Source organism: Paramisgurnus dabryanus, chromosome 20 (assembly GCF_030506205.2).
Source record: "Paramisgurnus dabryanus chromosome 20, PD_genome_1.1, whole genome shotgun sequence".
Taxonomy (NCBI): Eukaryota; Metazoa; Chordata; class Actinopteri; order Cypriniformes; family Cobitidae; genus Paramisgurnus; species Paramisgurnus dabryanus.
Genome location: NC_133356.1, coordinates 12,568,448 through 12,596,053, shown reverse-complemented (window position 1 = coordinate 12,596,053; position 27,606 = coordinate 12,568,448). Strand labels below are relative to the sequence as shown.

The following is a 27,606-nucleotide window of genomic DNA, read 5'->3' as shown; positions in this document are numbered from 1 at the left end:
AGGACATGTTGGTGTATCCTATTTAATATTTTAATTCCTCGACCATTTATCAACTGATTGTATGACCCAAACGCACGCCTCCACAGACACAATATACTTTAACACACAAAGATCAGCTGTTTAATTGGGATTTGCTATCGCAGTAACCCAGAGAGGTGGAGGTGTGTCTTAAAGAATAACCATTAACACTGTTCAAACAGCGAACAATCCCATAACAATCCTGTGAATTATGACGCAAATATGACGTCAATTAAATCAAACATCCGGATGAAGAAGCAGCCCCTAAATGTCTTTAACCCCTTGACTGTCAGAAACAGTAATTTATAAATTTGTGACAATAGTATGCAGCAAACCAATGACACCTAGTGGCCATTGTTGGTAAAACCTGTGCTTTGAATCAAATACTGTGATTCAATACCTTAAACAGTTTTTGAATGATGAAGCTGTCATTAAACTGTATAGAACTGCATTATTGTTAAGCCATCAGCCAGGTTGGCATAGTTGCACAATTTTGTTATAATAGACAGTGAATACAGCACAAATGATCAATTACTTAAAATAAATTTACTGCAACATTGCTGTTTACACAATGACAAACAATAAAACAGCATATAAAAAAGTTTAGGTGTTTTATAAAATGTCCATAAAAATTGGAAATGTCAAATTCTTTTATCCAGGGTGATTTGATCAGGTTTTTTTGCACAAACACGTTCAGACAAGATCTTTGTGTACACGCACACAAAAATGCAATCAATAAAAAATAAATGTTGCTTCTTCATGTCTGTTAAAACACTTCAATGTCTAACTACAGCAACCCATACAATATTCCTGCTTAAATATGAAGACTAGTTACTTACTGTCATCTATGCAAAACTTTATTCTTAGAAAATTAGGTCACCTTGAATTAAGAGCAGCAGAAAACATGCAGGAAAACAAAATGCCAGTGTAAACAAAAGTCTCTTTGTTGCAGTCTCTCTCTTTCGTTTGTCTTCTCTTCCTCTGTGAAAGGAACTAGGAGGCATTGAATTGAAGGATTGAGTTCCACATGAACGGGAATGTAACTCAAGCCCTCCTAAACTTTTAAAAGTTTTTACCTTTAGCCTCAGCATGGGAAAAACATTACATTTAAACAAGTTTGTCTTTATCTAACAGTAAGTGAACATGCATTAATCATCACCATAATCACTTGGCATCAGAAACTGTAGAGATCTATTTTCAATGAACATTAACTTAGCTGTCCTGATGTTGCATGGAGAAGAAGAATACTGAACTTCATACTTCACTTATGAATTCTCAAAGGATATTAACTGACAGTCTTGTATATCTGCACTATTTTAATTGCTGCTACACTAATAATAGTACTGCTTTGTTTAATTTAAGGTTTGTTTAACCTGATGCTTAAGTGATATATGACCAAAGACTATAAAAACATGTTAAATACTAAATTCTTTAAGATATGTAAGCAATGCTTCAGTTTTTGTTTGGCGAATGTAATATAGTTTTGAAAAATCTAAAATTAAAAGTCATATCATCATTGTATACGAAACAGCCGCCTTTATATTTCTTTTGCCTTTTACAGGAGAGGTTTTGAGCAACATGAGGGTGGGTAGATGATGAAAAAAAAAATCTACGATAATTGTGTAACTGAATGATCAAATACACAAAGCATTTACATAATTAAATGTTGCAATAGTTAGCCTTTACGGAACAAAACATTCACATAACTCGTCTGGGTAATATACTAATGTCGCAATAGCTAGCCTGTCTGGAACTGAGCAGATTTTAAACCACAACACTGTGTGACACTTGAATTACATGCGAACGGCCCCTATGCTAATAGGATTTTGTTTCTCTCTCCCTGTCTCGTCTTTGATCCCGAGGACATTGAGACAAACAGACCCAGTTCCGGCTGCCGTGAAGGTCAACACACCACTGATCTACTGGCCGTCCTTCAACCTGTCCAATGCCCGACAAAAGACAACTGGCGGAACCCATCTAATCTCCTTAAGAAAGTCCTAAAAAAGGTTTTTTATCTAGGGGGTTTTTCAACCCCAGGGAGTCAGCCTACATTGGCTTAATTTAGCACCCTCTTCTATATGTTAAATTATTAATACGCTCGCTTATAAAGTTTATTCATTGCCGCTGTATTTTTCTAATTATGTTGTCTGTCGGTTTTTCTGTGTTTTCCCCTGCCTCTTTTAATGTAAAGCTGCTTTGAACAATTAACATTTGTGAAAAATAAAATTGAATTGAATATTTTTTGGAAGTTGTCTATTTGGCTCAAAAATCTGAGGGGCAAGTAAACATATTATATCTGATTGGATCAGCCTTCTCCACCACCACTTTTATAGTCATTCTCGCTTTCTCATTCAATTTCTTCGTTCTTTCAGGGTCGACTGAGTCTGTGCCATGAAGTCACTACTTTTTCTGGATGAGTTGTGGAATCTCTCCACTGTTCCACCGCCTCTGAAGAACTGCTGTCAAAACCCAAGAGCATCTAGAAATTGAAGGATACATCACTGAAACGAAATAACTTCTGCATACAGTAAAACATAAACTTACAAACTTAATACATAAGTTTATATGGTCTGGCCAATGGACAAAGGATAAAACATTATTTAATTTTTTTGGAATTCTGTTTGATAAAGATGCAGAAAACAGACACTTCACTTTATGCGTGTTAATAATGTAGTTATTATATGTAATTTGATATAAATTCTGCTCCAAACTGACCTGTCCAAGCAGATTTTTTCTCCGTACAGAGGCACATTTGTAGAGTTTGACTGACAGCTGAAGATTCTTGTCCTGATTGGTGATCGGGAAATACAGCACCTCCCCCCACTGTACATGCCCCCCTGATGACTTCATCGCCTTTGTCTTTCTCTTCAGCAAGAACTTGCCATCACTAAGCATGTCCACCTTCACAAAGAAACCTATGGAGGACATCCATCAATGTAGAGAACAAAACAAAAACATTACATGTAGAAATTCTGAAGCACTTTTTCTCATAAAGGGCCAACGCCCAAGAAATTAAAAAACATACAAAATGTTTCATAAGCTTTCTCAGGGTTCTCCTGAAGAAATACTGTATGTCTTTGAGGAGAGGTTCATTCTCCTTAAGCACCTGTTTGTTTTAAAGGGGACATTGCATAAGAATATTTTAAGATGTCAAATAAACCACCTGATCTCATGAATTTCCGTGGCATAGTCACAGAATTATTTGCTATTTTTTCACATGCTTGCAGAGAATGGTTTACCAAAACTAAGTTGCTGGGTTGATCTTTTTCACATTTTCTAGATTTATACAAGCACTGGGGACCCAATCATAGCTTTAACACATGGAAAAAGTCAGATTTTCATGATATGTCCCCTTTAATGTTGTCTTATGTTAACAAGGGGGTTTGAATGATGATAAAGGCTGAGAGACTCACTCTGTGTGAGTGGTGAGGATGATGATGGGAGGTTTTGAGCACTGAGGATCTGGAGTTGCATTCTACTGCTCACTGGCTGAAAGCACAAACCTAGCTGAAGCTCAGCACGGCACACCTAGAAATAAAAGAAAATACACAAATCTTTAACTGTTAGCCTAGTGTTATTCAAAACTGTTTGTTGAGTATGTTTGTGTTTTTTGTGGCAAAGTCCTTATTATGAATAGTTTGTCCAATTTGTTACACATATCAAACAGTAGCATGCACGCACACTTAGCTGTTGTTATTAAAAAATACATTTTTACCCAATAACAATGACCTTTATTAATTTTGCAACACAAGCTAGAACAAAAATACTTTCTGTGTATTTTTCAAGCAATTTTGTGTTTGATATGGATCACTGGCATGTGATTTATTTAGGTCACATGCATAGACACAAACATATATAAACAGTGGCTGCTGGTGACTGCACTAACTAGGGGTGCAAATTCAAAATATGTGTTTGGAGTGTCGTGTGTTGATTGTGTTTTCAAAATATGGTTTGTTGCTTCATGTGAATCATGTGAATCACGTGTTTTGTCACAATAAGTGCCTGCTGTGCACGCATCAAAACCGTTTATGATAAAAGAGACGCTCACGTTCACAAAATACACGCAAGACACTCCCTTAACAGTAAACTCTGATTATGCATGATATTATGAGCATTTTTCGCAAACGCAAGCATCTTTTTTATCATAAACCATTTAGACACGTCTGCGTGATGCACATAGGATCACTCGACACACGAACACATATTTTGAAATGACAAACCACACACATGACGGGCTACATACAGTACATGTTGTGACGAACTTGGCATCGAGCGCTCTCGAATAAAGAAGTCACCGGCCGCAACTGTATATAATGTCTTTCTTTGCCCAAAAACATATAGGCCCTATCTTGCACCCAGCGCAATTGACTTTGTCAGTGACGCATGTCTCATTCGTATTTTGCACCGGCACACAGCGGGTTTTTCCCTCAACAGACGCACGTCGGCAAACTAGGGAATGAACTTGCGCTCCCTGGGCGGTTCAGCGCAAAAAAGAAGGCGTGTTCCGGCGCAAACCATCCCTGATGTTATTTGGCAGTTTCAAAAAACAATTGCGCCACTGACCAGAAAAAACTATTCAAAAGTCAGTGGCGCGTTGCGCGTTGTTCATTATACTATTTTAATGGCGCATGCTTGACCATAATGCACAACGCGCACACACTTTGCTTTTCTAATCTACAAGATGCAACAGTTATTTTTGCAAATCATAAATTGTTACAATAAAAAATATTAACACATGAGATAAGGGAAATCATTGTGGTGAGCATTGTGGTGATATTTTTATTTATTGTGTGGCTGCGTTAAAAATCATCATGCAAATAACGATTAAAATATTTTCATAAGTTTGTTGTGTGGCTGTATTACGTTTATTTTATGTAAATAATTTTTAAATGTTTTCATAAGAAACCTTAATGTATGTGAACTTGATTTATAAGTGTACTTTGGGATTGGACTGCTTGCGTTTCTTGGCTTTCAGCGGTCAGGTCCTGTGTAGAGGCAGATCCATCTCCCGTTACACGGCGTGGCCGATTTATGCTGGCAAGCTTGGGATTCCCCCGTCTCCTGACATCATTGTAGCGCTTGCGGCGCAACGTCCTGGGGATGCCAGCTGATGAGACAATTGCGGCTATTTCCTCCCACGCCTGTTTAAACGATGCTGATTTGGGCGGGTTTCTCCCATCCCCATACAAAACAACTTCTTTGCCTTTGACTGCTCTTACAAGAAGTCGGTCTCCTCGGCTGTGAACTGCTCCTGGCGTGCGCCTGGTAAATCCGTCATAATAATAGCAACCCGCCATGGAACTTGCACACTTGTGTTTAAAGGGAATGTTGGATGACGTTCTGATTGGTTTATTTGACGTTACGCCCAAACCACACCTATGAATAATGAACCTACTTCAGACCAACCCCTTATTGATTTGCGCCTGGCGCAAGAGTTATTTCTCCCGCCGGGAAAATAGCAACAGCTCCCAAGATCCGCCCACAAACTCACTTTCGCTTTGCGCTCCGCACTTGCGTTTCAGATCGTTAAAATAGGGCCCATAAAGTTATTTGCTGGGAAATATGCTTGGTCAACATGGTTGTATAAATAAAACTGACATTGTCATATTAACTTTGCCTGTCTGTGTGTGTATGGAGTCAAACAAAGTTTAATTCAAGTGGCCTAAGATTTTTACAATGAGAAAAGATGTACCTTTCACCAGATGATGTAGTAGAAATTAAACAGACGAGAACCTGATATATTGTTTTACAGTAATATAATTATGTTTTCTAAAATTTTACGGAAGAAGCCAATCCTACATCTGGAAATGCAACAGCTGGCCCACAAAATAACAGAGCTATAATACAGAGTACAAGGTTACAGTTTTATAATGCAATATTTTGTGTATTAACAATCACAAACTGATGACCGAGGCATTATAGATGGAAAAGTTTAAGATTGCTTTTAAAAGAATCTTACAGGCAGGATCTGTAGGGGAGGCATTTGGCATCTGATAAAATGCAGAAAGTCAGAGACTCACATGTGTTTTACTGTGGCTCCTGAACACCAGCCAGTGCTGTGTTTCCTGCGGGCCAAGGGTTCGGAGAGATAACACACACTCTCCGATTGTACGTTTGCGTGGTGTGTAAGCCTGCAGACGCAGCACCAGCGCAGACCTGCGTATTTGCTCTAAGTTTAGAGTGAATACAAATGTCTCCATGAAGTCTGTGTCCTGAGAAAGACAAGAAAATATCATTATTTTTATTTTTGATTGGAGAGATATGTTTTAATGCATCATTGATTGAGGAGCTCTTATGCAAATGCAGCCAAACGCCACCTCCATTAACAATGAGATAATGATATATTAAATGAATGCCCTCTGCACATATTCTATGTTCATAAAATACTTTCCCTTCATTAATCCCAGACATTAAGCTATTCAGAAATACCATTTTGTTCACAAAATCTATTAAGTCTGATAAAAATGTTTCATCTACACAAAAAAATTGTTGGCTCAACTTAAAAAATAATTTAACTCAAAAATATGAGTTGCCACAACATTTGTACCCAACTTTTTTGATTTTTGAGTCAACTGATATTTTTAAGTAAAATTAACTTAAAATTTTAAAGCAACCATCATTCTTTTTTTAAGTTGAACCAACAAATCATTACACTTTTATTACAGTGCAAGGAAAACATGTAAGACACACTTAGAGGGTTTTGCATCTGAGCTCTTCAATTATAAAGGATAAGCAACTGAAGCACAGCTGCTTACTACTGAGCCCCTAAGGGGACATGGGGCAAAAATTTAATAAAGTTTAGATTTTATGTGCTCACGTGAATCTTTCATGTGCTCACGCGAAACATTCATGTGCAGATTTTTTTTTTATGTTTAGTTTCGCGTGCTCACGTGAAACTATCGCATGCTCACATGAAACTATCGTGCGCGCATGTGAAAGAGAAAGTTTCAGGTGAGCACGCAAAACTAAACGTAAAAAAATTCTGCACATGAATGTTTCGATTGAGCACATGAAAGTTTCACGTGAGCACATAAAAACTAAACTTTATTAAATTTTTGCCCCATGTCCCCTTAGGGGCTCCGTAGTAAGCAGCTGTGCTTCATGCTGTGTGAGCACATGAAAGTTTCACGTGAGCACATGAAACTAAACTTTAGATTTTTTTACTCCAATATCACCTTAGGGGCTCGGTAGCTTACAAAGAAAAGTATGCAAAAAAAAATTTCTTTTTAACAACTGTAGGCAATACTGCCACATGAATTGACTTTTAGGTTCACTCACAGCTGATGCTTCTTTGACCGTACTTTTAAACCGCACTTGCTTCGTCATAGTGATGACCCCTTTGACCCCAATCCTCTGAGGCTCAACCCCTTCAGTGTACGCATTTAGGCCTGTACACTAAACAGAAAAAATAATGATAGGTAAATAGAGACAAGGGCAAAATGAATATACACTGTTTATGAGCATTTATGACCAACTAATAAAGCTTACTGTATGTATGGCTGACAACTAAGGAACTTAAGATATAGAGAGACATATACTGACATATGGAGATGTTTTGAATTTTAAACGATTTTAGAAAGGGACTATTTAAGCTTAAAAGCTCAAGTCTGCATTCCTTTTCAATGTGTATATAAAAGGCTTTTATTTTTCTTTTTTTCATCTAAAGAACAAAATGATGTCGTTTGATTTTTAACATAATGGCAAATAATTGTAATTTTTTTTGGGTGAACTATTCCTTTAAAGGTTTCTTTAGACTCAGACACAGTGGGTCCATTCATCTGGATTAGAGATGAAACACAATGGCCTGTTGTAGATTAGTAAAGCCTGGATGAAATTGTACCTTTACCAAGGTGATCCACACCTGCTCCACCGCCTCCTCATACCTCAGCTGCACACACACGTTTCCTATCTCGTATTCCCTCTCATCTCCAGACGGGGTGATCGACTCTGTAAACAAACACAAATAAATGTCAAAATAACAATGAATGGTGCAATTCAATTTACAGGGAATGCATAACTGTATAACTGTAATGCAATGTGAAATGCTTAGGATATAAAACATCTGGCAAATGCATACATTTAAACATGAAATATGCATATAGTGATTATTTGTCCATGTGTCTTTCAGTAAACATGTGCTAGATTTATATAGTGTGGTAAAAAGAATCTGATCTGAGGTCATTTTGAAAATCCGGTATTAAAAATCTAAACACGGATATGAACAGACAGTTTCACGGCTTGAAGTAAATTTAAGACACATTCGACATTCATTTAGACATTCCTTACATCAGACTTTTTGAACCCACCATATAAACATACAACATGGTAGATATACTGTATAGGTTTGTTTGTTTGTTTGTGTGTGTTTGTAAAGATTTCCTTATTTCCTTAAGTTATCTGAGGATACATGCATACTGGACCTCAGGGAAAACATTTGGAAGTAATTACAGCATCTGCCCTTTCATGATTTCACAATCGACAGTAAGTCAGTTGTGTGTGTGAGTTTGTTTGAGAGTTTATGTGTGTAGTTGGTGGGGAGAGAGGGGGTAAGATTGTTGGAAAATAAAGGGTCCGAAAAAGTGAAAGAAAACCAAACAAATAAAACCGTAGTGGAAATTCTGGGTAAAACTGAAGCGGAACCCTTTCCAAACAGTTCTACTGGAATGGAACTTTGAGTGTTCCTTTGGAATGCTGCTGTTTGCGGTTACTACTTGAATGATCCGTCATGAATGGTTACCTAGACTATGGCTGCTCCCAAAGGAATCCGGAATGGAGGATGTGCTGCTCAGGACACTGGATACCGAATCATACCGCTTAGAGAAACCAGAGAAAGAGAAATGTTACAGCACAGCATTACTAAGTCTTGTTCTGGAATTTAAATTGGGCTTTCTCTGATTTTTGTGTGTTTGTTTATTTGCACTACAGCTCGTTGATGTGGCCACGCAATAATACACCATCATTGACAACCAGGAGACACAAGGTGACTGAGTTTCTTTATTTACCTTAATAAATATGGACCTCGCCCAGCTCGGATCAAACACCATTGTGTTAAATGCTAAATAGCAGCGTGGTGAACTTGCAAATCATATTGACAAGCAAGTATACTTTTAGCCAAATGAAACTTAGTAACTTTAAAGTTACAGAAGTTAATATGAACTTTTTTGTAGCGTTATTCTTCAGTAACAAAATAATCAAAATGGGATGAAAAAAAGCAGAATGAAGAAAGTTTACTGTGAATTTACACCAAAAGTTTAATATTCACAAATTCATGATCCTCTAAAATATTAATACAGTTATAGACGGTTTCATCGGACGCACGTGCGCTGACGCGATACATGTCTGAATCCGAACTTCACTTCCGGTTTCTTTTTTTTAATGGTCTGACTAGTTGCTTAACTGATCTTTTGAACAAATACCTTGTCGAAAATAACAAATGTTTTGGTTTCCTATGTAATCTACGCATTGTTTTTTTGCTTGTTATATAAATAAACTACGTTTAAAGGACTTTTTTGTTATTTATTCTTAGCGGAGTTTCCCGGAAGTTACGTGCGGACCACTACAGCCGCTTGTGTATGTTGTTACTGCTGAAACCGTCTATAGCTTGAAGAAGTACTGTTTTTATGTGTTGTTTATTATCTTTCTGTTTATATATTATTATAAATATATAGCTAGTGTTGGGGAAAGTTACTTTTAAAAGTAATGCATTACAATTTTAAGTTACTTCCCAAAAAAGTTATTAATTGCGTTACTTAGTTACTTTTCGTGGAAAGTAATACTTACATTACTTAAAAGTTACTTTTGCGTTACATTTTTCTTACTTGACTGATCTCTTTCAGGCCTTGCAGGTGTTTTTTATGACTGAGAATTATTATCTGCATTATTATAAATAATCTACATATATCATCTACAAAATGTACTATGCATCTAAATTAATATAATCTACTTCTTTCATATACAGATACAATAATGGGCTGTTAAGTGAGGTGTGTACTGTGTGCACTCACCTGTACATGGCCCTGGGGATTTGACAAATCGAACATGGAGTGACTGAGTCTCTGTTTGCTATTCCTTTCCCAACCTTTGCAAAACAGACAAAAATCATTTCACTGATTCAGGGGCTGAGTCTAAAACATTTCCAAGAATAACTCTGCTGTTGTTTTGTTTTATTCTGTTTCAAATTATTTAACTTTGAAGACCATGCTAAAATTACGTTTTTAATATTAATTATAGCCTGATAATCACTATTGCGTCATGCTCAAATGTTACATTGTTTGTTCTGATAAGAGCCCAATACTGTAAACCAACCAAATCATGAATCAATAAAAAAAACCTTTCACCAACATGATCTGAGGCATTATAAAAATGCAAGTGCGCCATAAACAATAGGGATTTAGGAGTGGGAAAAAAATAAAAAGATGACAGGCAGGTAGTTTATAGGGTAAATATTTGATATGAAGTTGCGTGCCAAATGATGCTATGAGGAAGTAATATTTTACAGTAAATCCACTCCTTAAGATGCATACAATGTGCAAAGATGATAAACAGAAGATATGTTAGTCTCTATTAAGTCTGGCTTTACTTATCAACAAGTATAACTATCCTATATCAGAAAAATCTGAATGTATCTCACCTGAGTCGGGGCAATTGTTGGTTTTTGTCTTCAGATTGGGGCGTCTCAATGAACCTGGTGACATGTAGCTGATTATCTGACTGTTGTTTAAGGTTAAATCAGGGTCGTACACAATTTGACCGGGTCCTGCAAGCTCTGCCTTCCTTTCAGCATATGTGGTCCTTGTAGGACCTAAAATTGTCAAATTTGTATATTGGTTAAATTTGTAAATAAACCCAGCAAACAATAGTTGTTATTTCACCATCTAGGTAGACCCAACAGTCTGGCTATGAGTAAATGACTTCTAGCCAAAATAAACTTGGATTTGGTTACATAATAACTTGCGAGATGTATGACATTCATGTAAGCAAAGACAACAGTGATAACAATGTGTTTAGTTTCATTATTGTAGTTTCATTCTTTTTTGGCTATGTCTATAAAATTTCCCTATCAGTGACGGTCCAAATTTTGGCTTGTTTTAGCCTAGATGGGCTGTGTTTGAACAACCTTTAAAACAAAAAATCCTGCTGGTACCTAAAATATTTCCATAGCCTCCTATAATGCAAGTTTATAAACACATTATGCATCAATATTGTCATTGACTGATAAAAATTACAGATTAAATGCTGACATGACCTCCTTCATCTAAAAGAGACAATTTACCATGTTGTCTAACATTGTAGTCGGAGTACTGTGCGTCTTTCGGCTGAACATAGGAAGGCTTAAACGTCGGAAGGACGAAGGGAATCTCCCGGCCGTCAGGAGGGAGTTTGGACAGTAGATAATCCTCTGACACTCCAATACTTTTGTTCACATTACACTCAAGTGTTAATTTACGAAGAGGCTGAACCTTAATTACTGCAAAACACATGAAATAATTGTATCTTAACGTAGGATTGAATGTGCATTTTATATGTGTTTTTGTATTATGAAAAGAAGAAGATGAGGAAGGAGGAGAGAGAGAGAGAGAGAGAGAGAGAGAGAGAGAGAGAGAGAGAGAGAGAGAGAGAGACTCACTCTGAGTCTCTGGTTCTTTCCTCTTCGGCACAAACGTCCTGCAACAGTCTTTTAAACATTCCATCATGTTGTTTATCTACACAAAAATCACAAAACAAATAAAAAAGAGAAAAGGTCAAATAATGACTCTTGTCATCTAAAAACATTTAACAAGTACTAAACATACTACATAAACCTGTTGATGTTATCTCTGATGCTTTTAAAAATTTACATTTATGACCTTGTCTGTGAAAACTATCTAAAGTCATTTTAACTCTCATGTTTTCTGCATAAAATCATCCTATAATACAAAAATATTTTGTAAAAATATAACCTTGAAATTTTTAATATTGACAAATTAAGGCAATGTCAAAGATTGAAATTAAACCTTGATGCTCTTTATCTCATAATTAGATTATGAGACTGTAGCCTGGATTTCACAGACAAGGTCACATTTAGACAAATGCTTTTAACTAAAGTGACTTATACATTGCATTCAAGCTAATCAAAAGTAACTTGGGAGGGTTACTTTTTTAATGTATTCCATTACAATTACAAATTACTTCATGAAAAAAGCATTCAGTAACTTAATACAAACACCAAAATATAAAAGTAATGTAATCTGATTACTTTTTGATTCCTCCTTCTGCATTATTCCTTCTGTTCCACATTTACAATGCTATGAAATCGGCTGAAGTAGTAACTTAGAAGTAACTTTAATGACACTTAAATGACTTAGGGGAGGTTTCCCGGAGAGAGATTAGACTAGTCCTAGACTAAAATAAATGTAAGAGCTGTCCAAACTAAAAACAACTTGCACTGACATATCTTAAATACATCAATGCCCTTTGTTTTGCCTCAAAATGCATTAAAGTAATATTTTTAGTAAGGCATGTTTGTTAAAACTAGTTATATTTTCTAATTAAACTAAGGTCAAGTCCTGGTTTAAGCTAATCTCTGTCTGGGAAACCACCCCTTAATGTCATATCTGTCCATTGTAAAAAGGAAAAAAGTGATTTACAGAAATGAATTGAATTAGTAACCCAACAACAAAAAAATGACAAAAACAAGACAAAAGGTTTTGTCCTCGTTTTTTTGTTTGTGCGTAATAACAAATAAGATTTCAATTATATTTTAACTATTGAACTTGGAAATGTCCCCGTTTTTATTTGAAAAATCTGTTCACATTACTGTACAGTCAAGCGGTGCTTGAAAATCAGAACCTTTGTAATCCTAAAAGTAGGGATGCTAAACAATTAATCGCGATTAATCGTTAGCAGAATAAAAGTTTTTGTTTACATCACATATGTGTGTAAACTGTGTATAATAAATATGTATATATATATACATATGAACACATTCATGTATAATTTTAAGGAAAAAAATTTATATATTAAGTATTTATATTTATATATAATATAAATTATACATAAATATACAAATGTATATACACATGTAAACATTTCTAAAACATATACATGCATGTGTGTACATTTATTTATACAAAGTTATTATACACAGTTCACACACATATATGATGTAAACAAAAACTTTTATTCTGCTAACGTTTAATCACGATAAATCGTTAAGCATCCCTACAAGTATTCCCATTTTTTACAGAATGTAACTGTAATCTGATTACATAATGTTTTTTTACGTAACTGTAACGGATTACAGTTACTAGATTTTTGTATCCTGATTATGTAATCCTGTTACATGTAATCCGTTACTCCCCAATCCTGTTAATCAATATATAAATGTACTTTGTTTAAACTTTTAAAAGGCTATAATGCAATGCTAAAACACTTTGAGTTGTCTAAACAAGTAATGTTAATAATATTAATAACATCTAACAAATGATTAATTAAATGCTCCTTATAAATCAGAAAATTTAGTTTAGTTTGTATAATTTTTGCCAGTAAAGTTGAAACCACATTAGTAGATCAGGTTGTACATACCTTTGTTGTTGTCCACAGGGAGCTGATAGCAGACTGAACTCATGGATACAGCAAGTGAATGTGAAAGCCTCCAGTCAGTGAAAACCTCTGCCTCTGTTAAGGTCATAGTGCCCGCCAGTTTACAACCTCCTGCCTAATACCTTTGCAAGAAGATAAAAATGTATTATAGTATACAGTATAACACATCAATGTTCACATTAAATCTATTGTTAAGAAATGGTTGTTTCATAATCACATGGTTATTTAATATTTCAATGAATGACATCATTGTTTTCTCTTATGTATTTACTTATTTTAAAATAAACACACAAGAAATTGTTCAGGTCATCAAATTTGTTTTTATTCATTGACCAGGCTCTCTTTAGCGGTCATAAAACCAGATACACAACAGAGGACGTTCTGCACAGATGCAATGGCAAGAAAATACCCAGCCGAAAGAATGATGCAGTACTTCCCTGGTGAACATTTGCTGACGGTTTGGCGCAAGCAAGCTCCTGTTATTTAGACCATCTTACAATCATGATGTAGCATGTGCAAGCTTGGCAGACGTTTGGAGTCTGACAACATCTGAGCTCGAATGCTCACGGTCACAGACAGAAATCATGACACAACCGACAAACAAATTCAGCTTTAGAGGAATTTCATTTTCATGGACAAAAACTCACAAACAAACACAACATAAATATTGTTCTGTGTATGGGTACATGCGTGTGAATACAATGACAGCCAGGCAGCCAAATCAAAAACCTGCATTATGGATATAAAAGATCAACACTTCCTCCAATCACTAAAAAACAGACTGGGAGAACGTTGACCACACAGAAGTCCAAAACCACAGAACCAAGGTGAAGAAATGCAGCTGCCTGACGGATAGTGCAGTAACAGAAGTCCATGATGGAGGTATGGGTCCATGAAGAGGTGAGAGGTCAAAGGTTAAAATTTAGAATGGATGTTCAGAGACAAATACTGTGAGACGGATGATGGAACTGCCTCGGAAGTTGATGACGTTGTTGACGGTAACCATCTCCAGGTCAAGAACAATCGTCTTTGGTCCTTTAATGGGTCGGGCCAGAACCAGTGTTGCGCTGATATTACTGGTTTGCTGTAATAGGGCGAAAGAGAGAGAAAGAGATGTTACCAATCCATATTTAATAAAGAAACGATTTTAATAAAAAACATGAATGAATAATGATCAATATATTTTTTCATTGGGTGGTCCTTATTTTTCAACTTGAATAAATAAATAAATAAAAATTTCAATATTAATTAATATTCAGAGGTTGCTCATGACCTTTGAAGTTTAACACATTTGCATATTATGTAACACTTTGTGCTAGCATCTATAATTGTTTAATAATATATACTTATGGCAGCAATGGATTTCTTTGACCATGCTCCATGCAATTAAAATTCCTGTTTTAGTTGTGATATGTTTTCAAAGCAAGAAAGCTTCAATGTGAATGATGCACAATAGACAATATACACTGAGACAATGGCTAAAGCAACACAAAGCAAGTCCACTATATGGTTACTCGGATCAGAGGAGACTGAAATAACTGGAAAAAAGTTACCCTCCAAGAAGCAAGTTTTATGTGTATTGTGCATTTTTAAATGGTACAGTTTTTGCAAAAATATGTGATTTCAGAAATATTCAAAGGCTTTGAGCAACCTATAGATATTGTAGGAACAATTCAAAATTTTGCACAGTGTGTTTTTATTGATATCCTAACACATTTAGGGGGTGAGAGTTGAACATGAAAAATTGACCTATTATAAGGACCACCCTAATATTGTCAGCGTTTATTAATCTTTGTTAATGCAAAAACAGATGTTCATGTTAGTTCACTCTGCATTAACTACTGTTAAAAGTTACAACTTTTTCTTGTTTAAATGTATTAGTAAATGCTAAAATTAACATGAACTAAAATTAATAAATGCTGTAGAATTATTGTTCACTATTAGTTCATGTTAGCTATTGATTAATTATTGTTAACAAATACAATCTCATTGTAAAGTGTTACTAACTTTACTGATTATGTTTTTCTCTCCTTATAGATAAATTATTGTTTGCAGACACTTTTTTATTGTTTGCAGACAACTAATTATTTGCAAACAAACCCAAAACTTACAACTTTCTACCAGCTATTCATTAGCTAAGGGATTTGCAAGCCCAATAAAGACTTTATGGTTTGGCTTCTATTCTACATGCCTCTCTCAGCATGCCAACAGCCCCCTCTAGTGGAGCTATTTATATATATCTACTGAATTTGCTGCTGAAGAGGTTACCAAAAATAGCTTTAGTCATAATAAAAAAATATTTTATAGCATTAATCATATTACACATTATAGCATTAGTCATAATAATCAAACATATTTACATTAAAAAAATATTTGGACTTTTCAATAAAAGCTTTGATGCAAGCAGACACAAAGTAACAGCCATCAGATACAGTATATAGAGACAGTAGATTTAAATACCCGCATGTAAAACTCTCGCCCCTCATTTCCAGACTTGATCTGAAAGATGTAAAATGCTCCAGGATAGCGTGTGGTGGCCTGCATCTGAAATATATCGACAGGAACGCTGCGACCGGAAGACAAATCCATATGCCTGTATAGGATAGTAAAGGGCCGTTCCCGACAGGCTGGGTTTTCCGCAGAACACATGCACTGACTGAGAAAAAAAAAGATGTTAACCAAAGGTTGCATCTGTTCGTAATTACATTAATAAGTCAAATAGCTGGTTTTATGAACTCACTTATCACTAAGCTCTATGTAAGGTGGATCACATCTCAGAGGGTTCAGACATGTGTAGCCTCCCTGGAAATTGAAACACACTTGCTCTGCCAGACAAGTGTTGTTACCGGACTCACATTCATTGTGGTCTTAAAAATCAAAGACAGGCAGTAGTCAGCGGCAGTAAATAAAAGATATTCAATGGTGCAATATATATATATATATATATATATATATATATATATATATATATATATATATATATATATATATATATATATATATATATATATATATATATATATATATATATATATATATAAATAATAATTGTTAATTTTAATGTCTATATTAGCTCCAAGGCTGTTTCTAAATGAGGTTGGCAAAGAAAAATAGGCTATATAAAATTAAAAATAAACTAAAAATGTACAGATACCTTCACAAGTCCTTCCATCCTCATACACATAATATCCAGGTGGACAGACACAGGAGTATGAACCAGGTGTGTTAATGCACGTGTGCTGGCACAGAAAGTCGGAGAAACTGCACTCGTCCAGATCTGAGACCAACAGAGATGTAAAACACATCAGATCGTTCTCAAAACTGTTCTAGAAATGATTCACTGCCCGGCACTCCCATGCATTCGTGCACTGCCAAGTGAACTAAAGAGCTGATCGATTTACACTCATCTTCCCTCCAAACATCCCTCCTTTCTTCTCCCCCTTACCGTTACAGGTGGTTCCATCAGAGGCGAGCTCGAACCCCTCATCACAGGTACACATGAAAGAACCGTATGTGTTCAAACAGCCGTGAGCACAACGGTCTGATTCACACTCGTCCACATCTAGTGAAACGGAGAAAAAATGGAATTAAGTACTTCTGTAAGACAAGAATTGCCCCTTTTTTTTTTACCATTTTTGTGACTTGGCATCCTATATACAGTATGTGCAAAAAATCCGTTTAGTGGAATTTGCATTTTGCATTTAGCAGCCATTGTTATACCAAGCGACTTGTATATTTTATTCGATGCAACACAAATTAAGCAAAGCCATGAATGTGTGCACCTTGGCAAGTTCGGACATCACTGTTGAGGAGATACCCAGGGCCACAGGAGCAGGAGTATGAACCAGGGTGGTTAGCACACAACTGCTGGCAGTAACCATAGCGACACTCATCAATGTCTAAAGAAAGATTTGTTAGAGAGCACTAAATGCATAGACAGTTTTAATGTCAAAAAGTAAAAGATGGTAAAATAACATTACATGATTTAAATGTCAATTTAAACTCTTAAAAAAAGAAAAGCTGAATTATTGCATCAATTCCTGGATTATTATATACTTCATTATTGATGAAATAACTAAAACATGTAACTATAAACAACAAGGTTATTAAATAATTTACTAACAATGATTAGGCACATAGACTTCTTTAATAATCTTTAATAATTTCTAAATCTTACCTTGGCACTGTCCACTCACCAGCCAGTAACCCTCAGTGCACGAGCAAGTGTATCCACCGGCTGTATTTATACATACCTGAGTCGGGTTACACTGGTGTGATTCAGCTTCACATTCATCAACATCTATAAGAAAAGATCATTGTCAGTTTTTCATGTAATTATACTAATCTATCCCAGTTGATAAAGCTGTGAATCTGTCCTTCTCTACCATCCTTCTTTAATGGCACAGGCAGCTTGATTCAGAATTCATAGCGGTTGGCACCTCACTGATAGCTTGTCTTCATTGGTATACAGTTTATCAATATTACTGTATGGCTATCCCATTCTGGACTGCTACAATTCTAAATCCATCCCTGAAGTCATGAACACAATCACATCTTCACATCTTACACAAATAGCTAGTCTCACACAACATTTTTCCAAATCAGGAATGCATTTCTCCCTGTTCCACTCGTATATTATCAGCACAATTCCTTATGAGGACATAACATCCCTTAAAATATCCAAACAAGCACCCTTGGTTCTCAGACCATGAAGTCAGATGTTTGAAAAGAAAGCAAACTACTATATAAAAGTAGTGAGGTGATTGCGAGTGGTGGGGGAGAATGTGAAAGCGAGATAAGTACTGTTTCTTTTGGACAAAATAGAGTCTGACTGTTGTAATGTAAAGGTTAATGGGCAAAAATGAGCAAATATGTAATAATAAATAACTTGTCAGTCTCCAAGTGACCCAGGAGCTTGCATTTAGCAGATGCATTAGATTGAGGGTGTAATGTGAGTTTTTAGCGGCATCTAGTGGTGAGCTTGCAAATTACAAACAAGCTCAATTACGAAAACGCAATGAGAAGCTACTGTAGCTGCCACAGGACAAACATATCGTCCTCTGAGACAACACAGGGATGAATCGAGCTCTGTAGAAATGACGACTTCCATGTAAGGAGATCTGCGGTGTGTGTAGAAAAAATGGCTCAATGTAAGATAATAAAAACAATACAGTTCATTATGTAAGATCTTTATACACCATTGATAATATAGTTATGCATATTATATTGCATTTCTGTCAAGAGATCCTTCTAAAACTTACACATTGCCCCTTTATCAGGTCAGTGCATTACATCTACTGTACCAGGAACTGAACCTGCAATTTCTGTGTTGGCACCCCAGATCCTTAAAGGACAAGTTCGGTATTTTAGACTTAAAGCCCTTATTTCAGATTGTTTATGGTGAAATAGAATGGTTTTGACTGAAATTTCGACATTTGCAGCTGCCCTGAGATTTTTCGCGTGTTTGTGTTTCACCTCACACCTCTACAATGGGTTTAATGGTGCACTGGAACAATCCTTCCTAAAATGCATTAAACTTTCGTTTACAAAGACGTGAAACTCACCGAGTGGTCAGGGGTGTTCATTGATATGCTCACACAAAAATCGCTGCAAAAGATGCTTTCCAACAGCTGTTTTAGCATTCGTTAACTTGTGGACCTATTTTTCAAAACGGCTCACACCCGTACATTCTTCCGCTTAGAGCTTGAATGATAGACACTCCAGCCCATGTGGTGGCGCTAATCCGCCATTGCCAATTGCAAGAATAGAAAAAAAGTTCCCGGCGCGGAGTAATACCGTACCTCACAGGACATCTAATACAAGTCAATGGAGTTGGCAAAAACTACGATAAAACCTGTTGGAATGCGTCTTTTGCAGCGATTTTTGTGTGAGCATATCAATGAACACCCCTGACCACTCGTGAGTTTCACGTCTTTGTAAACGAAAGTTTAATGCATTTTAGGAAGGATTGTTCCTGTGCACCATTAAACCCATTGTAGAGGTGTGAGGTGAAACACAAACACGCGAAAAATCTCAGGGCAGCCGCAAATGTCGAAATTTCAGTCAAAACCGTTCTATTTCACAATAAACAATCTGAAAACAGGGCTTTAAGTCTAAAATACCGAACTTGTCCTTTAAATATTACGCTTCCTTTATTCTCAGGTACAAGGTGTTTTATAGCAAATAAAACTAATATCCCACACCACAAAACATTACGAGGTGAAATACAGCTCTGTTAAGTGCCAGGTATGCTGGCAGAGATGAGGGCCACGTTGAAAACCTGCCTTTGCCCTTGCTGGGCCCCAGAAAGTAAGAGCATCTGGATTACATGTGTACAATTAAAGGCACACGTCTGGACTGAGGTGAAACGATCTAGGGCATTCTGGCAATCCCAACATTTTAAGGATTGGATTCAGGAACAGAAGATTCAGGTACATTTAACTTTGCACTTGATTGAAACACAGGTCAGAGGAAAATATGTGTCTGCATGTGAAACAGGTTATACTAACTACTGGTAGATGACATCATTTATGTGGTTAGAGTGGTGACTTTTACAGCACCTTAATATAAACGTTTAATAAGTCACAAATCATTAACAGACTTCATAAGGGGGCCATAAAACTAGATTTTACTGAGGTAATTAAATACGGTCTTTACACCAAAGATGTCTACCTTGTAAGTAGGCTCTGATAGTTTCTTAGTAAATGCACATTTTCGGTTGATTTTATCAAAGAAATTAATCAAACATACTGTATACACAAACTATTTGCATGGAGGTACTTACAGTCCACTTAGTCAAGCAACACTTTCACAATGTTTGTGGATTAGGCGAGGTTGTTGCAGTCGGTCCACTAACATGAGATCTACAACATATACTGTCTGAAAAAATGGTCAGAAAATAGTCCCAAGCTGTCATTTGGTGCACTACCCCTTAAAAAGTACCTAAAATACAGTATATACAATTTAGGTATACAGAATACCTTCAGGAACTAATATGCACTCTTTAGTACCAGTGTGTAACTCTGAGGTACTAAAAATAACATTAACAAAGGTATACTTTTTGAAAGGGAACCACAGTGACCATTTATTTACTTATTCATTTAGCTGACGCTTTTATCCAAAGCAACTTACAATTGCTATATATGTCAGAGGTCGCACGCCTCTGGAGCAATTAGGGGTTAAGTGTCTTGCTCAAAGACACAATGGTGTGTTACAGTGGATTCGAACCCGGGTCTCTCACACCAAAGGCATGTGTCTTATACACTGGGCCATCACCACCCAATTTTATTTACAATGTACTGTAAACATTCTCACAGACAGTGCTACGAGCAGATGAAAATAAAAAAAATGGAAAAACATGCAGCTTTGCAGACAGATCACAAACTTTAATGCTATAGCAAATGAGTAAAATTCTTATTCGCTGTTGAATAAAAAAATGAAGCATTACATTTAAAGTTTAATGTAACAACAATGACATCACACCTTATTTTTAGACATCCCATGAGTCATTAATAAGTCTACAATCCTAAAGCCACTCTTCATTTGCTGACGGACACACAATCTCACAGTCTGAATAAGCAAGTCCTTACTTGACAAATTAAGAAATGTTGGAAGCTCTCCCAGCCTCTCCAAACCAGGCCAACAAGGTTACTAAATACAAAAGACAGTTCTGTTTTTTTATTTGACAAAAAACAGTAAGGCCTTGTATCGCAGACAAACCTATTCCCAGCCTAAAATGCATGTTTAAGGTGTCTTAGTAAAAACAACTTACCCTGATATATATATATATATATATATATATATATATATATATATATATATATATATATATATATATATATATATATATATATATATATATATATGTTCTGGTGGCTGTAAGTAGCATTACAACACATGTGTTTGAAACACATGATTGATGGCATTTATGATGGGCATATTTGAGTCATTCACTTGGCCAACATTCACGCCTTTGGTGGGCATTCCTAAGCTTCAACAAACATACAAACTGGACAAAAGCAATATGTGTATGATGGATGTTATAATAGTTTAGAAAAGCATACCCAGAAGACTTTCTGCTCCATAACATCATCCCTTACAGCGACACTCCACTTTTTTTGAAAATATGCTCATTTTTCAGCTCCCCTAGAGTTAAACATTTGATTTTTACCGTTTTGGAATCCATTCAGATGATCTACGGGTCTGGCGCTAGCACTTTTACAATGTCAGAAATAAAGGTACAAAACTGTATCTTTTCTGTCACTGTACCCTAAGTTTTTGTTTGGTACCTTTTCAGGAATACAAAATAGAATACAATTTGGGTAGATTACCGGACCTTAAGGACCTACATTGTTAGAAAAAAGTCAAAATATGTAACCTAGCTGTCAGTGGGGCAGCACTCTTTAAGAAGGTAATTGTATGGACCATTAGGTACAGATGTGTAAACATTTAGTATTAATATGTACCTTTAAGATACTAATATGTACTTTTTGAATACTTTTTGAAAGGGTACAGCCCCACTGACAGAAAATGTACAGTTTTGTACCTTTATTTCTGAGAGTGTAGCATAGCTTAGCACAATCCATTGAATCTGACTAGACCGTTAGCCTCACGCTAAAAAATAACCAAAGAGTTTGGATATTTTTCCTATTTAACACTTGACTGTTCTTGAATCTTCTTTTGAGACTCTCATTCTGGCGTAATTATCAAGGACTTTGCCCCTGCCATTGAAAGTTCCTAAGGGGACTATTTTCAGGCACATAATATTATTGCGCCTCTTGTAGCAATGGTACATAGGGTGGCCGTTCGTGCCAGTTCCTCCGGACACTTCCCGAACATGTTTTCGGATGCGTTCTCCGGAAGTCGCGTTGGTCGACCGCATGCATCATCAAGGATTAATATTACGGGTTCAATTTCAGAACAGCAACCATTACATTTCAAGGTAAGAATGAAACTACAATGACTGTATGTCTTAAAAGAAATAAATATTAATTTTCTAATGTATTTTAACTGAAATGTGAGAACCTCGATGACGTATGCGGTCGAGCAACGCGACTTCCGGAGAACGCAGCCGAAAACATGTTCGGGACGTGTCCGGCGGAACTGGCACGAATGGCCACCCTAATGGTACGGTAGCAAAGTATTTGATTATTACGCCAGAATGAGAGTATAGTCCTAACCATATCTGCCTAGAAAATCGCAACTTTTCATTTTCTGTCAGTCTTAGTACACGATGTAACTACAAGTCAAGTTTTAAATAGGAAAAATATCGCAACTCTTTGGTTATTTTTTTGCGAGATGATGCTAATGGTCTAATCAAGATTCTGTGGATTGTGCTGCTAAACTATGCTAAAAGTGCTAGCGCCAGACCCAGATATCAGCTGAATGGATTCCAAAACGGTAAAAATCAAATGTTTAACACTATGGGAGCTGGAAAATGAGAATATTTTTAAAAAAAGGGGAATGTCCCTTTAATATACAGTACACACACATGAATACTGTATAAAATAGTGTGCTTAATAAAAAAGCCCCATGCAAAGGAAACTCACAAGTAGCCCAGTTGGTCAATAATGGATCTAATATACCAACCAATGACCTCACATTTGGCAGCCATTATGCTGAGAAAGCAATGGTTTGAATTTAATTTTTTGCAAGCAAAGCATACAATACCCTGTTTACAGACCTTCAACGTGTTTCTTCAAATCAACTATCAGATTTTTGAGACAATTCTTTTTTTATTACTAAGTCCAACTGATGTGTGTTAGATTGAGTCGATTGGTTTATTTATGAGTGTATCTTTATAACACAGCCTTCCTGTGCCCCAAAGTGCAACAAATCTATCACTGTGTGTCCTTGCAAAGCAATAGGAGAGATGACTGGAGAATACATTAACTTTAAAGACTGGCACCAACTCGAGACAAATCTGCAGACCATATCGAAAAACTAGAGCAAGGAGTCCTACAATGGCATGTGGTATTCTATGTTGGAGCAATAAAATATTGGTGATATAACAGACACCAAATTCAGCTCATCAACAGAAGCGGACCAATTCCAACCTGATGATTTATTACAGCGAATAAACAGTCTAATGCTGTCTCTTATAAAGTTGGATCATAGTAAGTGGGGCCGAATTCCAGTTCCTGTTGTTTAGGATTATATTGTCCATCAGGAGATGTAGTTTGTTCTGGGGTCCCGCAGCACTTGTGGCTCCACACTAACAACTGATTCAGTCCAAATGATGAGATTTGTTCTGCTGAAGTCTTCAAGATACCACTCAGCCCACCACAGACATTACATAAATTACAGCCCGGCACAGAACCCAGTCTTTGCGTCATCTCAGAATCAGAGGACCCATGGCCCATTGCAGAAAATGAAGTAAACATGAGACCACAACCTGATCTGACCCAGAAAGTGCAGACCACATCACCCAGCACTTTTTTAGCATGTGTTATGTAGGTTAAAGTCCTAAATATAAAGGCTTTATGTGATTCTAAACTAAACTTGAACTTGAATGTTCAACAAAATCTATATAAAATACATTTTAATAACTGCTAGGCTGCATAAGCGAATGCAGTTAAAACAGAAGTACATCATACTTTGTTAAATTGTTATTTAATTGACAAATATTTTTAGCATAAATATTTAAAATTAAAAAGAGTTACCCTAGAATAAAATATCGTACACCAAACTGTTAAAAATAGTCCAGAGCTGTACCCTTTAAAAGGTCCTAAAATACATAATTTATGTATAGATATGTATGCATGTGGTACCAATACTGTATGTACTTTTAAAGAGATAGTTCACCTTAAAATGAATATTCTGTTATCATACTCATCCTTTTATCTTATGAACACAAAAGAAGATATTTTGAGAAATGATGGTAAACACACAGCAGTGACCATTGACTTACATAGTAGGAATAAAAAATATGATGGAATTGAATGGGTGCTGTCAACTGTGTGCTTATCATCAGTTATCAAAATATTTTCTTTATCATTTATCATAATACTTCCAAAAAATGTTTTTCCTACTATGGAAGTCAATGGTCACTATCTGCTGTGTGTTCACTATCATTTCTCAAAATATCTTCTTTTGTGTTCATCAGAAAAAAGAAATTAATACAGGTTTAGAAATGATGACAGATTTTCATTTTAAGGTGAACTATCCCTTTAAGGTACTAATATGCCCTCTGTGGTACATAAACCTTTAATGTACTAACAGGAACTATTTAGTAAGAAGAGTGCAGCTTTTTAAAATGTACAGCGAGGGACCATTTTTTCGGAAAGTATAGTATATTATAACATATGGTAATATACAGTACCAATCAAAAGCTTAAACAGACCAACTTGAATTAATGTTCCTTGTTTTCAAAACTTTTGATCTAAAGATTGTTGTGCCTATGTATGAATGTACCCACTGGTTAAAAAAGTGGTTTTAAAGTAGAAGTCATCAAATAAAAAAGTGGGTATCCTCTGGATACCTGCATATACCCTGCACTACCCCACTGAACGTACCCTAAAGGTGTTACCCAATGCCACAAAAGAAATTTTTTTCAAAAAACGTGTGAATAAAGGTAATAAAAAGTGCACCTATTTCACTGCTAAAAAACTTATTTTGTGTATTTGGTATAATACAGTGTGTCCGCGTGGTTTATGGTTTTGTAGCTCCAGATTTCCTTCTCTTCCTGAAACGCAATGATTTTTTTACAAAACTCATTGATTTGAAATGCGCGCATGCGCTCACTGCCCATAGAATATCATTAAAAAAAGGCGTCTGCAACTGCCATAAACGTGTTTGGTGTGATTGGCCCCTTAAACTGGTTCTTTGGAAAACCAAAAATGGTTCTTTCATTACATCACGGTGAAGAACCTTCTGTAGCACTGTTGTTTTTAAAATTGCATTTACAAAACTAAATTTACAAAGATCCTTTTAGAATGAATGAGTTATATGAATAGTAAAGTAAGGCAGCCAGCCTGCATGGGAACTCATTCAAGATGAATACCGTGCCATCAAAAAGCGTGCCAGGCGAATACCTCATTATGTTTGCTAAGAGAATGCCAAGAGTGTGCAGAGCTGGATAAAGGGGGACTACTTTTAGGAATTTTAAATAAAGGATAGTTTTGATTTGTTTAACATTTTGCATCACTGCATAATTCCATTCAAGCTCTTCAATAGACTTCATCTTTTTTCCACAATTTAAAAAATAGACAAAATGAAAAACACTTTCATAGTACACTCTTAAAATAAAGGTGCTTAAAAGGTTCCTTTACGGCGATGCCATTGAAGAACCATTTTTTGTTCCTTAAAGAACCATTCAGTAAAAGGTTTTCAGAAGAACCATTTCTTTCATAGCTTTTTCTAAACTAATCCATTTTTTACACATTTTTTTTTAACAGAAAGGTTATTTGGATGTTAAAAGTTCATTATCGAACCATTCAACCAAAAATGTTTCTTCTATGGCCTGGTGAAGCACCTTTATTTTTATAATCTGTATTATACAGTAATTTCCCTTGCACAGTTCATCAGCTTAACCCAACAACCATTACATTACCACTCATCTTTAACCACACCATAGAAACGTACAGGATACAATACAAGTAACAAACTCACCAACACAAGTGCCATCAGCACCGATCGTGTATCCAAGGACGCAGGGCGCCGACCGGCTCACTATTGGATAGCTCGGACCAGGGACAGGTCCAGGTAACACAGGAGGAGGATTAGGAGCAAACGGTTCTGAATATCCCGCTGATCTATCAACAGGGTATGACTCTTCAGGATAGGATGGCTCAGGATATGAACGCGGACTGGCGCGTGCATAGGATTGTGAGTAAAGGCCGCGCGGCATGCACAGGTAACCACCGTTTTGATTTACGCACAGCATGTCACCCCGGCACGGGTCTGGCAGCGTCCTGCATTCATCAACGTCTGAAAACAGATGGGACAGGTGACATTTACAGCCGTGTTTAAAACGTGTGAAACATATTTTGACAGCTAGTGTGCCACTAACCAATGCACTGTCTGGTGCGGCGGTCATAAGCAAATCCATCTGAGCACGTCTGTAAAGAAATGAGATTATTACAATGTAACGACATTAGATTATGATTGCTCTCATAAATATTTATCTGAACGATACAAACGCAAATATATATGGCCAAGTACTGAGGTAAGATAGCATGCTAAATAAATAAATGCAAAAGTATTGGAATGGTACAGTTGTATGGGCGCAATACGTAAACCAAAAGCAATCTTGTTATTACGATACATGGAGAGTATCGGTGCCAAGTTTAAATAAATCATAGACAAAACAAATTATTTTCAATGCAAAGTAACTTACCTGACTTATACCGGAGTGAATACAGGACATCATACATATTAAAACTGTCAACATTCTACAAAAACAAAAAATATTGCAGTAAACAAATCTAAAATCAATAAAGACATTACAAACCCCAAAATCCATTCATTCATATGACCACTATAAATACCCATTCAAGGCCAAGAATTTCTGTAAAAAGTGGACTCAAACCTTTTCTCAAACTTATTCTCATATGCACATAACCCATAATCGTTTAAAAGTAGCAGCTAACTAATTAAACTCACCTTTTGTTTGTCGACCAACTCAAGCCACGTAGTTCAAATAACATGTTTAAATGGATCCTTATGGTTCCCGAAGGACCGTCACACCACCAACCCCAGTCTGCTCGCAACAGGAAAGAGTTGATTTTTGTGGATTTGCTACCTTTACGGGTTTGCAGGACCCGAAGCGCAAAACGACGCGCTCAAACCGACCCCTCCGCGTACGCGCGTTCACTTGGCTTTGGTCACCCGCTGCAGCCGCCCTGTTCATCGACGGCAATAACGCGTGAAAACGTTGACCAATAGTGAGGGGAGGGTCGTTTAGCAAAAAGAAAGAACTTGCTCCATTTCTTCGTACTCGGCCCACTCCACGGATTGTTTAGCAATGCAAATAAACGGGCCCCTGGAGTACTTGGCCAACAGCTGGAT

The 27,606-nt window shown here is 36.3% G+C and overlaps 2 protein-coding genes across 4 annotated transcripts; both read right to left on the bottom strand.

Moving 5' to 3' along the window:
- Positions 1 to 547: 547 nt before the first annotated feature.
- LOC135786865 (tandem C2 domains nuclear protein) lies at positions 548 to 13,798 on the bottom strand. 3 transcript variants are annotated; one of them, XM_065296465.1, is made up of 12 exons: positions 13,582 to 13,798; positions 11,645 to 11,720; positions 11,291 to 11,485; positions 10,649 to 10,822; positions 10,023 to 10,096; positions 8,756 to 8,831; positions 7,859 to 7,965; positions 7,297 to 7,413; positions 6,039 to 6,230; positions 3,432 to 3,546; positions 2,734 to 2,933; positions 548 to 2,497 (listed from the first exon to the last, which is right to left on the bottom strand). In XM_065296465.1, exons 2-12 carry the CDS (start codon positions 11,709 to 11,711, stop codon positions 2,387 to 2,389), a joined length of 1,428 nt encoding a protein of 475 aa, XP_065152537.1. In that variant the 5' UTR covers positions 11,712 to 11,720; positions 13,582 to 13,798; the 3' UTR covers positions 548 to 2,386. The 3 variants fall into 3 exon arrangements, with proteins under 3 accessions (XP_065152537.1, XP_065152538.1, XP_065152539.1); XM_065296466.1 differs by having other exon boundaries at positions 10,649 to 10,819; XM_065296467.1 differs by lacking the exon at positions 11,291 to 11,485 and having other exon boundaries at positions 10,649 to 10,819.
- Positions 13,799 to 13,896: 98 nt separating this feature from the next.
- Positions 13,897 to 27,606, bottom strand: fbln5 (fibulin 5). The gene is made up of 11 exons (XM_065296464.1): positions 27,202 to 27,606; positions 26,936 to 26,990; positions 26,609 to 26,657; positions 26,209 to 26,526; positions 17,777 to 17,899; positions 17,382 to 17,498; positions 17,045 to 17,161; positions 16,754 to 16,876; positions 16,340 to 16,466; positions 16,060 to 16,255; positions 13,897 to 14,683 (listed from the first exon to the last, which is right to left on the bottom strand). Exons 1-11 carry the CDS (start codon positions 27,243 to 27,245, stop codon positions 14,522 to 14,524), a joined length of 1,431 nt encoding a protein of 476 aa, XP_065152536.1. The 5' UTR covers positions 27,246 to 27,606; the 3' UTR covers positions 13,897 to 14,521.

What these genes read in the sequence shown, in the direction of transcription:
- LOC135786865 (XM_065296465.1), bottom strand. Translation starts at nt 11,711, where the DNA reads ATGATGGAATGTTTAAAAGACTGTTGCAGGACGTTTGTGCCGAAGAGG. An exon ending in GAAAGAACCAGAGACTCAGA is followed by an intron (nt 11,486 to 11,644) that starts GTGAGTCTCTCT and finishes TGTGTTTTGCAG; the next exon opens with TAATTAAGGTTCAGCCTCTT. An exon ending in GAAAAAATCTGCTTGGACAG is followed by an intron (nt 2,498 to 2,733) that starts GTCAGTTTGGAG and finishes TTCAATTTCTAG; the next exon opens with ATGCTCTTGGGTTTTGACAG.
- fbln5 (XM_065296464.1), bottom strand. Translation starts at nt 27,245, where the DNA reads ATGTTATTTGAACTACGTGGCTTGAGTTGGTCGACAAACAAAAG. An exon ending in CCGCACCAGACAGTGCATTG is followed by an intron (nt 26,527 to 26,608) that starts GTTAGTGGCACA and finishes ATCTGTTTTCAG; the next exon opens with ACGTTGATGAATGCAGGACG. An exon ending in GGCGAGAGTTTTACATGCGG is followed by an intron (nt 14,684 to 16,059) that starts GTATTTAAATCT and finishes GCCCTATTACAG; the next exon opens with CAAACCAGTAATATCAGCGC.